Below are 14,581 nucleotides of genomic sequence, written 5' to 3' on the forward strand. Positions count from 1 at the left end.
GTGCAGGTAAGTGATGATTAATGACACTAAAGGGACCTGGTTCACTGCAGAGACACTGAATACACTGTAAGCACGTAGTTCTGTGCAGGATGAGTTGATCACCTGCAGACACTCATTAATATCAATACCCTAAATACGCCTGATTTTTTTCCCGTCCAGATACATGATCTATTGGATCCTGGGAAAACTGTAAAAATGTTCCTGGTGCGTACCACGTCCTTCCACCAAGTGTCGTGGAAATCTGTTCAGTTGTTTTTGTGTGACCCTGCTTACAATTAAACCAACTGACAAACAGACAGGGGCCGTCTGTTGATATGTATCTGAAATTACACCCCACATGCAGATGGGGAGCTACAGCAGATACCAAGAATGACACATTCATGTATGTGTACGTATTTTATGTTGACAGGGGATCGGGGCTGATGTAATCATCTTTGCCGTAGTGTGAAAGCTACCCCACGCTCACTGTGCCCCACAGACAGTCGACTGGCTGACGCAACTCATGTGCTCCTGCCTCAGCTTGAAGCCCCGTCAGTACAGTCCTCTGAATGAATAATGCATCATGCTGCTTTCATAGAGTATTCGGTGCCCTTCACCTTTCCTCAAATTTTGTTATGTAGCAGTTTCTAAAATCATTTAAATATATTTTACACTCAATCAATCAACACTCACTGCCCTTTAAGGCAGTGGAGAAAAGGTTTTAGAATTTTGTTTTAACAGAAATATCACAGTTAAGATTTAGCTCAGGTACCTCCCATTTCTCTTGACCATCTTTGACTACAGATAGAAATTACACAAGATGTAGAAACATCTTAAAGATGATCAAGAGCTGAATTCAAGAGTCATAAAAATGCTTTTCTGACAAACACTGAACCCTGGATAATCTGCTGAAATTATCTGGAAATGTCTACATCAGTTGCGGTCGGACATTCTACGGACTTTCTCCGACCAGCCCTGAGTAAAAACTCTGGATAATGTTTAAATAAGCCCTTGTGAGAATACAGCAGGAGATTATCCTAAGGGTTCACCTGGGGCAATTGGGCATATTGATGTGGTTTCTAACTTGCGAAACTGAGAAAAACTAAATATACAAATATCTCAGGATAAAAAATAAAAAAGAGGAGCCATTCACGTAGAGGACACCGAAGAAGATGTCCATTTGGAAAGGCTTTGATGTGATATTAACCAAAACACGACCTCAGCAGCTGCAAAGATTCTTTTGTTGTTGTGAATGTGTCTGGAGAATCTCCTGCTGCCTTCATATGTGAAAGGAAAACTAAATTTGAACTACATTGTCAAACATTTTCCTGAGTTCATGACTAAACCCAGCTAAAGTAAAGGGTCTGTATACTTAAGTGTTTTTATTATTTTAACACAAGGCTGCGACATAAAATGTGAAAGAAGTGAAGGAGTCTGAACACTTTCTGAATGCTCTGGACATCAAGCCAGTGTATGAGCCATGTCTCCCACATGAACTCATTTTGCCTGAATATCTTTCCCCTATTCTACTGAAGCGTGTTCCACAGGGATCATCATCTCGGCTTCGCTGTGGATGATGTCGGTTTACATTAAGCATCCTAGCTGAATATTTCACACCATGGGTGAATACTGAGCAGGGTCGGTGAACAGAATAATGTTTGCTCTCAGCTCAGGACACATCATTGTGTCCTCTGAGTGCCCGAGCAGCGATCCAACCTGCTGCTAACAGGCTTCATGAATGAATGACTGGCACATCATTTACTGCTCGGTCAGAGAAAACGTGTGTTCCTTTTATACATGATAAAGAATAAAGAGTTACCTGGACGAGAAATTTATCAAAAATCCTAAAATAAAGTCAAAATTATTAAAAACTTTTTGATTAAAACCTCAAATTATAACAACCATGAAACTTTCCTAAGTAGAATGTTTGTGCTGATTTTCCATGCTCTTCATAATCCTTTGACATTTTCTTACCTACTGTGAAAAACCATAACCATACATCTCCTGTGCATTGATATGAAGTTTCTCCTCCTGCTGTTTAAAGCCTATCCTGATTCATTAATGGAGCACACTGTCAGCTAAGTGAAAAAAAATCCACAAAAAAACCCCTCATTACTTCTGAGTGAATTTAAAGCATATTCTGAATGTAGCATGTGGAACACATATCTATTGAGTTCCTCAGTGTTTCAGACTTTTAATGTGTCGTCAGAAGCTGAATTGTGGAAATGGGAAGGTAGATAAGTGTTAGACGTTACCATCGTAGCGCAATCTTGATGGGCGTGGTGAGGCAGGAAGTGAATAGGTCAGCGGGGAGGTCAGGGTTCATGGGCAGCAGCTCGCTGGCCTCGCAGGCTGCCAGCTGGATGCAGTTCTTCATAGAGGGGGGCAGCGGCATCTGGGCGAGTGGGTGGCTGGGGTTGATGGCTGCCACCTGAACAGACACAAAATGACAGCATTCGTTAACACTTATGACTCAGACAGCCATGAGTGCAGCAGGTACTGCCCTTTGTCAATGCAACATGATAGAATCACTTCCTGTTTGGCAATTTGTCTTCAAAGAAAAAGCACATTTGTTTTGTTGATGCATTGCTTTGTATCGAGCTGAATTACAGAGCTTTTATTTCGAAATTTTTTGAAATTGAGTCTCAAGATCGTGTCGATGCTTAACAGACCACTGAAATAGCCGACATGTAATGTATGAAAAAATAACAGCAGTCCAGTAACTCATTCGAACTTGAACAGAATTTGTCAAGTGACCACAGTGCTGCATCATGCCTGTAAAATGAGCATCTCCAACCAGGAGGATTTCAACTATAAAGCAGGAAGTGATGCCAGAAAGAATCTGGGTTTCAGACGGGAAACGCTGAATTATTTAATTGCTCCACAGTCTGACCTGTTGTCTGAGGACATGACTGACTGAAGGACAGAAACAAACGGGTAGCAGGTTGAAAGACATCTTGACTTTAAAGAGGTGAAACTAGTTTGAGGCCAGTGTTTGTGTCTGTCAGAGGACACTGGTGCTGATTTCTCCACTCTGACCTTGTACGTCGAGCAGTTGTTTTCATCTGTGTGTGTTTGTGTGTATGGTTTTCACCAAACTAGCTGGGATTGTTACCTGGGAGGGTATCTCGATAAACTTTTGGAGCTTATCAGTCAAAGTCAAAATATGATCCGAAAAACACATTTTTCTCTTTGAATAATAGAGACGTTCTAAAGCTCATTTTAATCATAAAATGACTCTCCATTATAGAAATATATGTGACATTATAAAATAGTCACAGAGAAGTTAGAAAATAATGTCGTGCATTGTTAAAAAATCCTACAGAATCTTGAGTCCTGCATTGTGTCAGGTACAAACTAAAAAAAAAACGGGGGTGGGTAGTGGCTGAGTACTGTGTATGTATAATCCCGGGTGATGGGTCAGGTCACAGGACATATATTAACGGGTCACGGCAGGTCTGGATTTGATTTGGAGTTAATTGCAGGAAAAGGGTCATGTCCAGTTCGGAGCTTTTCGGGTGCAGGTTTGCAAAACTTGATCTGTGCACGACTCTGAAATAGACATGACCTAGAGCTTATAACTCGAAAGGTTATTTATGATCATAAGGTAGAAGTGATGTCATGATGATAACACTAAGAAGTCACATGATGACATCATATAGTGTAGTACTGCATTCACTTTTGAAACCAGTAAGACAAGAGACACAATCTACATTTTATTTAGATTAACCAGCTAATGGTTTCATCCTCATGTGGTATAAATGACGTCTTGATCATATAGAAACAGATGTGATGGTTACCCTGAGCTGGACATGAGGAATGAAAGAGCAGCCGCTCCACACTGATAGGCAGTGAGGAAAAGTGGTGAAAATACGCACAGAATAAAGACAACTTGGACAGGAAATAACATTACAGATGGAGAAAAAAAATGAATTCTTCGGCGTGTCAGTAAAAAAATAATCTTTAGTCCTGGTGTGAGTTTGTGCAAATGTCCGGCAGTGGCACCAGCTCTTTGGCTATTCTCACTGTTGCCATTACTGTGGCAAGATGTTTGTGTTTATCAGATTTGGCATCTTATCGCTGCTACCCAGAATTTTTAATTTTCGACTTTTGTACAAAGGAAAATCTCCAGTTCATTTCAAGTCAACTAGACTCTACACTAAAAACAGATATTCATCATTTTTTCCCAGAGTGAGCTCAAACCCATTTAAATGTATTATCAACTGAACCTTGTCTACAGAGATGTGTTTTCTATCATCTTCAGGAGCTTCTGTAATGTGTTTACCACATTAAAATACAGAGCCGGGTAAAGAGAAGAGGAATTTCAGTGAAAAACCAAGACACACTGTGAGTTCAACTCTTTTGCTTCTTTATGTACAACATGAGACAAGCCACAAAAGTCCCTTCTTTTTGTTTTGTTCTCCCTCTGTTGAATAAAAAACAGGAGGGAAATTGGACTGCAAAAGAAACACACAAGTCCTCTTTTCAGGTTTGCCACCGTGTGCTTCCAAACAAAACACTGCATTTGAGGCACTGCCTGAGACATTTTGATACCGTAATGATAATGTGATAGTTTATCGATCCCTGTGAGGAAATTTTCTTCTTGCTTTGCCCCCTTAGCAGGCGGCCGTCGGTGGTAAACAATCCTCTTATCTGTTTTGGGAACACAGTTAGTGTGGTATTTCGACACTCTGTGACGGCTCCGTCAATACTTGCCAAAAAGAAAAATGAAGGAGGCTTTCATATGATGTAAAACTTTAATTATATTTGGGGCTCTTGACAATTTATGTGCTCATTGTGTTGCTGTAGGGTTGATTTGTTTGCCGGGAGTTGAGCGTGGTTCGTCTTTTGCTAAATAGGCTTTAATGAGCTGTGGGTCTTAATGGAGGCAGCAGTCCAAGACTTCTCTTTATCATCACTGACTGTTATGGCTTGTTTCTTTTCACTCTACAGCCCTGCCCATGTTAAGTAAGAAATTAGGGGGAGATTATTATAATTATTATTACCTCTTTTCTGCAAAGCTCAAGCCTCTATTATTCCAAAAAAGTCTGCCTCATGCTGCTCATCATTTTAAACAGTTTTTTTCTTTTCTAAATAATATTTATCCATAACAATGCCAACTGCACCTCTCACTGGCATAATGCCATGATGAATTGTCTAAGGAAAAAATTTTATAAAATTACTTCACACCTTAACTTTTTTTTTTCTTGCCCAATTCACTTCAAGCTGGAACATTTGGGTGGGATGCATAAATAGGCTGTGATCGTATTCTGCACACCTGGACTAGCTGACAGTAGAGAGGAGATTTGGTATAAATTACAAACTGTAACTGTGAAGTATCTTGAGGAGCTATAAACGGCCGTAACGGTTTTCTGTTAACGGCAGCGAAAATGCTGCCTCAAGTGCTAAAACCATTTCTGTGTTTGCAAACACATCTGGGGCAACAGGCACTAAGGCTGAGCAGGAGTCGGTGTGAGAAACCCACAAACTGTCTGGCACAAACACCCTTGGAAATCCATCTACAGTGACACATGAATACACACAATTATGCAAGGGGGCACGGATATAAAATAAGAGAACACATATGTTCACATGGGCACACATATTGCACAGTAGAGCGGGTGAAACACCAGAGCTTGAGAAGAGAAACTACTTCTTTGGCATCCCAGTTTGCAATGTGCTGGAGCTTAGCGCCTGACGCATGGTGGGGTAAACCAACATTACCTGAGGCGAGCACAGAGAGGACTCGCTCCCCTTTCTGTGCCCAAAGGGTGAAATAAGATAATTAGAGCATAAGACGGGAAAACCAATATGATCTTCAGGCTGCCCAAAGAAAAACAGGAAACAAGGCAGGAGAAATGCTATCTCCACAGTAGGCTGCACAAGCAACACAAAGTAAAGTGTTTTCTTCATAAAACTGCCATGACCTGATTCAAGTGTTCAATCCAGTTTCCAGTTTAGCTAATCAAACTGAAAAAAGACTTGTGATGAGGCATTGTGGATTTATGTAATGCCTCTGCGCTCCTGTATATACTGCACACCCTTCCTGCTCTCTGCTAGTCCAATAACTCATTAGTTGACTGTATAATAAGTGGTGGAACTCAGGCAGCGGCAGCTGAAGCTCTGATCTCAGTGTGAGACATGATGTATTTACAATGCTGCTCTATAAGGGGCTCTGCACGCACATGAATAAATCATTATATTAAATATACAGAAGAATAATCTTAATTAAAGGGAGGGGGTGTGATCATGTGTGTATCTATGCATGTGCCCCTTTTTCCCCCACAACATGCATATTTAATTTCTCTTTGAAATGCTTGCAGGTGTGAGAGGATTTGTGCCAATCTTCTTGTAACACATTTCCTCTTGTCCCTCTTTCTACATCTATAGAAGAAAATGTTGGTTTGCTCGCAGAGACAGACATAACAAACAAAGCAGCGCTCATTTCTAAAGTCTCTTGAGGTGTCAACCTGACAACATTATCTCCTGAGAGTGGACAAAGTCTGCTGCAATGATCCTAACCATAAATACGACAAGATTGCCAACAGAAGCTGATTAATGCCAAGCATCCATTATAATTATCACATTAGCATATTGGAATCTCACAAATTATCATGAAAATTACCATGGCAGCTTTCTTTTTCCTTGTTTCCACTGGGGATAATCAGGGTATTATTTAATAGATAAAAATTTCCTTTTGGAAAACCCCCCACTAATTTCTCAGACTAATCTTACAGGGGAGGGGGATTTCAGATGGAACACGGAATCACGGCAGTCACACACGTGCACGCAGGGCAACCAAAAGGCAACTCTTGTTGAGCAATACTTTTTACAAATTAATCATTTATTAAACTGATAGAAGGAGCTGGTGGAGGCTTAATGTGAGCAGCCAGGCAACATGAAGACCTAACCCCCAACACACACACACACACACACACACACACACACACACCTCTCTTTCCACCGTGCAGCTAATGCAGTGGCTATGTTTGCTGAATGTATGGAGGAAGTGATGAGATATTTAAAAGGAAAAAACAAGGGCCTATAATAGAGCACTCAGAGCATGCGCATGCACACACACACCCACACACTGGCTGACTGATTAATTGAATGGATTGAAGGAGGAGGTTGATGTGGAGGAGTCATGTAACACCTCCTCCTATCTTTCCCCTCATATGGATCTTTAATGCTCAGCCGTACTCGTTTAAAAATGGCTGACAAAACTGTGCATGTGACGCTTTATCTTGATCCCACTTGGGACCACCCATGAGCATGCACAAAGTGTTGTGTCAGAGGGATATGGGTGGAGATGTGCATGGGCGAGGAGGGGGACTCCCCGCTTGGATCATCTCCTGCATGATTCAAAAGTCTCTGGAAGGCATCGCCTCTCTTTACCTTCCATTACCCCCTCCCTCCCATTTCCCATCATCGACTTCCTGTACGAGTGGGTGAGAAGGACAAGCACTCAGGTGGAAAAGTGAAATTTCTTATGGACGTTATGCAACTTCCCTTGCATTTAACTGGGGGACCTCCTCTATTTATTTCCCCATTGAAACACTGCAGCTAAACCCTGAAGCTCCCACCTTTAAATAAACACTTTTTGTGCAGTCATGCAAATAATGCCTTCAGAGTACACGGTGTGCCCTGCAACCATAAAGTTAAAATACTGTCTCCAACAATGAGCAAGTGCTTGTCCATTTTTTTTGCGTCAGCCACATAGCAGATTTCAGCTTTGGGTGACACTGCCACTTCACAAGCTTCACCGCCAAGGCTGAGGGCAAATGTCTGATGAGAATTACACTTAAATACCAAGCTAAAGCTAAAACTTTAATGTTGGCTGTAGCTTTTAAAGACCCCAGAGCGTTCCCTTACTCATTTTCCTTTGTCCAAAGTAGCTCCAAGATGAAGGAGTTTGTGACCCAAGCAATGGGGTTTCAGCTCTGCTCTATTTGAAGCTAACTACTAAAAACTGAACGCCTTCCCAAAAACACATTAGATAGCAACTATTTAAATAGCGGTTGTAACGTTCAGCACAGCAGTTATTAATTTCATTGCCTATAGATGGCAACATTGGTATGCTATTACTCTGCTTTCCTACAGGTACTGTGGCCAGGACGTCTCACACAAACTCATTAACGGAAAACAACAGACAACTAAAATGCAAAAGTGACAATACAACTTCAAAAGCCAAAGCTTAACTACATATGCTGTTTTTACAATGTGTGGCTTTTGCGGTTATGTTGTAGCTTTTGTAGTTGTGTTTTGTGAATTTGTGCTTTCCGTTAATGTACTTGTCTGAGACGTCTCAGTCACCAGGGGCTGTACAGGGGCTGTAAGGTGGTGTGAGCAGTCGTACACTGAATATAATACTAAATGTAAATTTTTTAGGTACTTGACAATCCTACAAATCACAACCCAGTTCCATGACACAGCAAAATGCTGAATGGACTGCATTCATAAAGCAATTTTCTACACCTAACGACCACTATAAGAGCTTTACACAGGTCATATTCACCCATTCACTCAGAGTGCTTCTATTTATAGCATATACTTGTGCCTCCCATTCACACACTAATGGCATAGTCATCAGGTACGTCATCTTTCCTGGAGCTGGGAGTCAAACCACTGACCTTCCACCTGACCACTCTACCTCCTGAGTCACACCTGCCCTCAATAAAGACGTGACCTGGACAACGAGAAAAATCTCATTTGTACATAGCTAATTTACTCTGGCAAATGACTACATTGGTCAAACACAAATTATATGGTGCAAATGATTTATTCAGTATTTCTGCTTCCATAAATTAGGAGTAAGTCTCTGATGTTGAGCCTGGTAAGAGTTTAGATTTTATCTGTGGAGCTGCAGCCCTAACATGATCTCTGCAAAGTTAAACAGAGAAGAGCAGCAGAGGCTGAGGATGGTGAGAGACACTCGTCACGAGTTCTGTCAAATACTGCGGCAACTCAACAGTTTGCCTGCTGCCTTCACCTTTTCTTTAACTGGTAATGCAGCTTTCACAGCAGCTCTTCTTTCCCTTCGCTTTGCCTCTGTGCGCCATTCTCTCTCTCTCTCTCTCTCTCTCTCTCTCTCTCTCTCTCTCCGACTGAAACTGCTCCATAAATAATTGAGATGAATGACAGCATGGTCTTATTAGGAATTCACATAACATGCCACAGCCAGGAAAGACAATGAGAGAGAAGGGAGATGAAGTAGTGAAAGGATTGGGGCTGGTAATACTGTACATGTTGTGTGTGTCTTTGTGTGTATGTGCGTGGGGCGGATAGCAGCACTGAGCACATCCTTGATTTGTAATAGCTGAGAATCATCACTTGACACTCACTCGTGACACTTAGATCTCCTGTATAAATACTATATAGATGAGTGTGTGTATATTTGTTTGTGTTTTTGTAGTATGTGTGCAAGTAACATATCACCCACTTTTCCACTAATAACCCATAAACACCAGCAGATAATCTTCTGCCTTTGCTTTGGGGTTGGGTATCGTTTAGTTTTTTTTATATACTAGTACTAAATCGATACTTTTCAAAAAGGTTCCATGCCAAAATTGATACCTTTTCTTTAAGGGTTGACGATAAGACAATAGACGACTTCTTTTTATTGCTAAGGCAAATTGGAGCTCGAAATTTAAGTTTTCAACCGTATATGATTTTTAGGTTTATTGAACATCCCCAAAAACTCCATGAGAGCTGGATATAAAGACACAAAAAAGAACAATATTGTTTTATATAGCTGTCCTTACAATTGCATAGCATTTCCATAGCTCGGAACCATGCTAAATTAAGCTAACATTAACTCCATTTAACAATTAATAAGAGCAAAATACTACTGCTAGACATTAACTTGATACACAAACTACATCTTAGCATTACTGTTTAACAACAAATACTAACCTTGTGTCTCTTCGGAGGGTTGCCAATACTTTAATATTTTCTTATTGTCCTTCAATTTCACCGTTTTCATCACATTTTTCCATTCGCAAGTTACAGGTCGTATTTTACAGGAAGTCTGCATCTGTACCGGAGCTTTACTTTTAAAATTAAAGCACGTGTGTACAAAAATGAAAATGGGATCGTCTGACCTTAAAACGAGCAAAGATTTTTACCATAAAAGCAACAGAAATAATTCTCAACACTAATAGCAATACCATAAATTGGGTTTACTGCATTAACTGTATTACCAGTTTAAAGTATAATTACCTTGAATATAAAAACATAAATAATCTCAAAACTATACAGATTTGCATAACAAATGTCCATAACGAATAAAACCTGACCTAACTTATAATATTTTAACACTAAAAAACAGTTTCAGTGTTTAATTCAGCAAAAAATAGCTCCAAACTCATTTGTCTCCCCGCTGTGGGAGCCAGAGACGCCCACACTGCCGGCTGATGTGTTTGGCACAAGGTCACAAGCAGTCAAACATGGAGCATCTCTCTAATTTCAAATGTACCCTGTGTCGCCTGGTGCTTCAATGAGTTGTTCATGTTCCTCAAATGTCGAAATCCTTTCACATGAAATACAGCCACAATTTCAAATGTTAAGCTTCAGGCATTTTGTTGTTATGTTGACTTGAGTTTCAGGTAGCTACTGGCTAACTGTAGGCTAACGTTACAAGCTGCTAGAGCCGGCCCACAAAATGAGGCACCGAAATCCACATTCTGATTCCGTCCAGTAGGTGAGGGTCGGGTAGGAAGCAGCTCCTGACTGGCACCACATTTTGGTACCAAATCATACTTGTCTACACTCTGACTGCATGCGTTTGTAATACAAAAACATTTTTTCAAATATATGTATTTATCTTTCTGCCAGTCACCTTCTACTCATTCATGGCTGCTGTGTTGTAAACAATGTGCAAAGCATGAGTGTGTTTGTCTGCGTTACTGCCCACCTCCAGTTCCTGCTCTCTCTGCAGGGCGAACTGTTTAAACGACTTGACGATGATTCCAGCATTGGAGCAATCGTAGACGAAAATGGACGGGCTCCCCATCCACGTCTGCAGGTCGTAGATGGACAGTGGGATGTACTGGGTGTAGTTCTGAAAATAAAAGTTGTGAGAGAGAGAGAGAGAGAGAGAGAAGGTGCTAAAGTGAGAGTAGATCCTGGTATTGCTGAGAACTCACTTTCATAGATTTGTGCTTAATTATTAACTAGTCATCTGTTTGATGAAGAGTGTGAGCAGAGCAGAGGGAGGGAGAAATAGTTGAAAAGGGAAAATTATAATGAGGGGGAGTGATAGAGACAGAAAAATGACGATGGTAGAAACGCATGCAATTATATATAATAAAATTTGGTTCCCTGACAACACTAAATCCCAACTGATCTCCTGTGACTGTTGCCAGTGACACTGCAGTTTTATTTTACAGGAAAAGGAATGAGTATGAGGAGATAACGGAGGCAGGATGAAGAAAGAGAAGAGGACATAAGACATGAGGGTGCAATGGGGACAAGGAGGCAGCAGCTAAGCCCAGACAGCAGCGGTGCATCACTGTGAGTGGGTGCTTACTTATAGGACATGGCAATGAACAACTTAATATTTTATCTCTGATTCACAGGTCATCGACTCTCTGCACCCAAGTGGAGCTAAGCCCTGGGATCACAGCCTGCAGGTACACTGTGGTTTTATGTTGGGTTGTGAAATGATTTGCACTTCTTGACCACAACAAGAACCCAGGAACCTTTTGAGGTGCTCATGTAATTTTCATCCATCTTGACCACAGGGAACTCAGTGTTATTTCAGTTCCTGGGAGAGAGGCTGGACTGGCCACTCCCGTGGTGCACTTGCTGAAGCTGAACAGTAGCTGTTCAGATTCAGGCTGCAAGCATTCAGTGGTTGTACCAATATTAGGACTAGATAGTAGGATTTCTTTTGATGGTATTGACATTTTAAGCTAGGATTGGGAAGCCTGGAAAAAGCTAACAAGAGCAGGCTACACTTATGAAAAAAAAAAAGCCATCTGCCCTCTTGTCAAAGCGACGCCCCCAAAACACATGAACATGCACTGCCTGACAATTGTGAGAAGCAGATTTTCTGTGACTCGCTCGCTAACTTCTGGCTTCAGGCATTATTCCACAACAAAAGAAAAGCTCAGTCTGAACTGCTAGTCTTGCCTTTTGCAGTCCCATACAAAATCTCTCCAAAATAAAAGTAGTGCAAGAGCTTGTTCCATTCAGGTAAAGGGAATATAATGCAGTCTACATTAAGCTGCCCAACAACAAAATAAATGAAAAACAAAGTAATTCAAGTAACTTTCTGGGGGAATATCAAAACACTGTGTTATTCCTTAATCACATAATATTTTCATTTTTGTTGCACATGTGATCAGCCTATGACATTACAACAACACATAATCAGGCTATCTTGGGACCTCGTTCCAGCAAAGGTTAAGAGCTGTAGAGTGAGTGCGTGAAGGTGGGGAAAAATGTCGTGTTGGTGTGTGATACCTTATTAAAGACCCAGATCTCCCCGTTGACTGTAGGTCGTGGCACCCCGTGACCGTTGTAGTGGAAGAGGACTCGCTCCTCCTTGGCGTTACGCCTCAGTGACGTGCAAAGCTTCTTCACCTCATCCACTGTGGGGTCCAGACTCTGTTTGTAACGTGCCTAAAAGACAGGAATAAAGTGAGGAAAATGTCATGACTCAGGCATTTTAAAGACTAAGGACATACTCACATGTGAAAGTCTAAACCAAGGTTCATGTGTTTGCTACATTGTTTACATTTGATCTGAGTTGTATGACATACATACATCCTGTCATCATTGCCTGCATGGGCTGTATCTACCTATACATGACATTGATTGGTTTGTAGAAAGGAGTGCGTCTGACATTGGCGTGTTGTCATTTTGGTGGGTAGTAGTTAATCCATTTGAACGGATGAAATTAATGAACCAGTTGATTTAGTTGTCACTGTAATATCATTAGGGTATTACTCCCAGCATCACCAGTAATTGACAGTATGAATGCACCAAATGAACTTCCTTTTCATTATTATTAACATTATATTGTCTTTGTTGGAGGCCAAGACAGCAAGCTATCTTGCGAGCCGCTTCTTTTTCTTCTTCTATTGTATTATACTGTCTTAACTTCCTGCAGTTGGTCTGCAAGTCTAAAGTACCAACTTCACACTGCAAACAAACAAACCTTGGTGCAGTTTGATCTAGACTGAGACCACCTCTTATGTCAGTTGGCCCAGAACCTGGTTCGAGGCGCCTTTCACACCTATTATTTAGAATCGGACTACAATGAAAAGTCAGAGGGTCCAGACCAAACAAGGAAGCTGGGAAAGCTCACTAAGACAGATCACTTAACACATAAAATCACACTACACGATATCATGTTCAACACTTGACATGCCTGTAAATCTTAGAAGATGCTCAGAGCGCAGCAGATTTATCATTACATCCCTATGAATCATGTTAAGTGACGCAATATCTGCTGGTATTGGTGGGGTATGAATTAATTAGTATCATACTGCAAACATTGTTCTCGGGAGAGAGGGGGAGAGAGAGAGGGGGAGGGGGGGGGGGAGAGAGGGAGAGAGCGAGAGAGAGAGAGAGAGAGAGAGAGAGAGAGAGAGAGAGAGAGAGAGAGAGAGAGAGAGAGATGTAAGACTGTATGGAGATGTACATCTTTGAGAAACTAGGCTGAACAGCCATGAGGGGGATTGTCCTGCTGGTTTTCATTACTGATTTTTTTCATGTTGTGTGCATCACAGGCCTTGGTGTGAGACACAACCTGAGGTTTACTGCTGTTTATCTTAATTGGAAACATTTCTCAAATATGGCATGTCACATTATTTATATTTTAACAAGCTGAAAGGAACCACATGAGGTTAATAGCCATTTGAGGAAACAACTTGACATGTTAAGCTGACCTACATGCGCTTAAGTAGGAAAGAAGATATTTATCTAAAATCTCAAGGAAACACCAGGGGACTAAAATGCAAAACACATTTTGCAGCACTGCCAAGAGGGGCCACCTGGATACAGTAAAGGCTATAATCTGAGTTTTTCACCACACAAGCTGTAGTGTACTGATGTGAAATAGTCAAAATAATTACTTCACTATTGATTTCATAATTTATTTTGTTTTTTCTGTGGGTTTTTTTTGGGGGGGGGTTAATACAGAAGCAGAGTATTGACATTTAAAACTAAACAGACAATATACTATACACTATTTCCTCCTGCACAAATGAAATTAACAGATCAAACTGAAAAGTTGTTCTATTCTATTATTCAATTCCAACTCTGTCGTTTCAACTTCCCAATACCTTTAACCATGTTTGATGATATTAATTCAAATTTGACAGTGTGTCATACTTTTGCTACAATATATCTATCTATCTATCTATCTACCTATCTATCTATTAATATTTAACGACATCGACAGATAGGAACATTTTTCTATTGATATAATTTCTTCCATATGGCCGAGTCATTTAAAATATTTTTTCACATGTATTGATAGGTTGTAAGGTATTGTTTGTGCAGCCAAGGAATAAGGCCCTGAATCAGCAAGCTGACAAATCTGAGACATTTGGTTTGCACTGATCTAATATTATAATGACTCACACATTATGTC

The 14,581-nt window shown here is 40.7% G+C and overlaps 1 protein-coding gene across 5 annotated transcripts in view; it reads right to left on the bottom strand.

Annotated features, from left to right (window-relative positions):
- rptor (regulatory associated protein of MTOR, complex 1) overlaps positions 1-14,581 on the bottom strand; it is a 155,051-nt gene that overhangs the window by 88,573 nt on the left and 51,897 nt on the right. For all 5 annotated transcript variants that reach the window (XM_034595933.1, XM_034595924.1, XM_034595949.1 and 2 more), the window contains exons 5-7: positions 12,445-12,603; positions 10,892-11,038; positions 2,235-2,410 (exon numbers count right to left, since the gene is read on the bottom strand). In XM_034595933.1, the coding sequence (XP_034451824.1) occupies positions 2,235-2,410; positions 10,892-11,038; positions 12,445-12,603 (482 nt within the window). The remainder of the gene's footprint in view (positions 1-2,234; positions 2,411-10,891; positions 11,039-12,444; positions 12,604-14,581) is intronic.

The sequence above is a fragment of the Hippoglossus hippoglossus genome, chromosome 1 (genome assembly GCF_009819705.1).
Source record: "Hippoglossus hippoglossus isolate fHipHip1 chromosome 1, fHipHip1.pri, whole genome shotgun sequence".
NCBI lineage: Eukaryota > Metazoa > Chordata > Actinopteri > Pleuronectiformes > Pleuronectidae > Hippoglossus > Hippoglossus hippoglossus.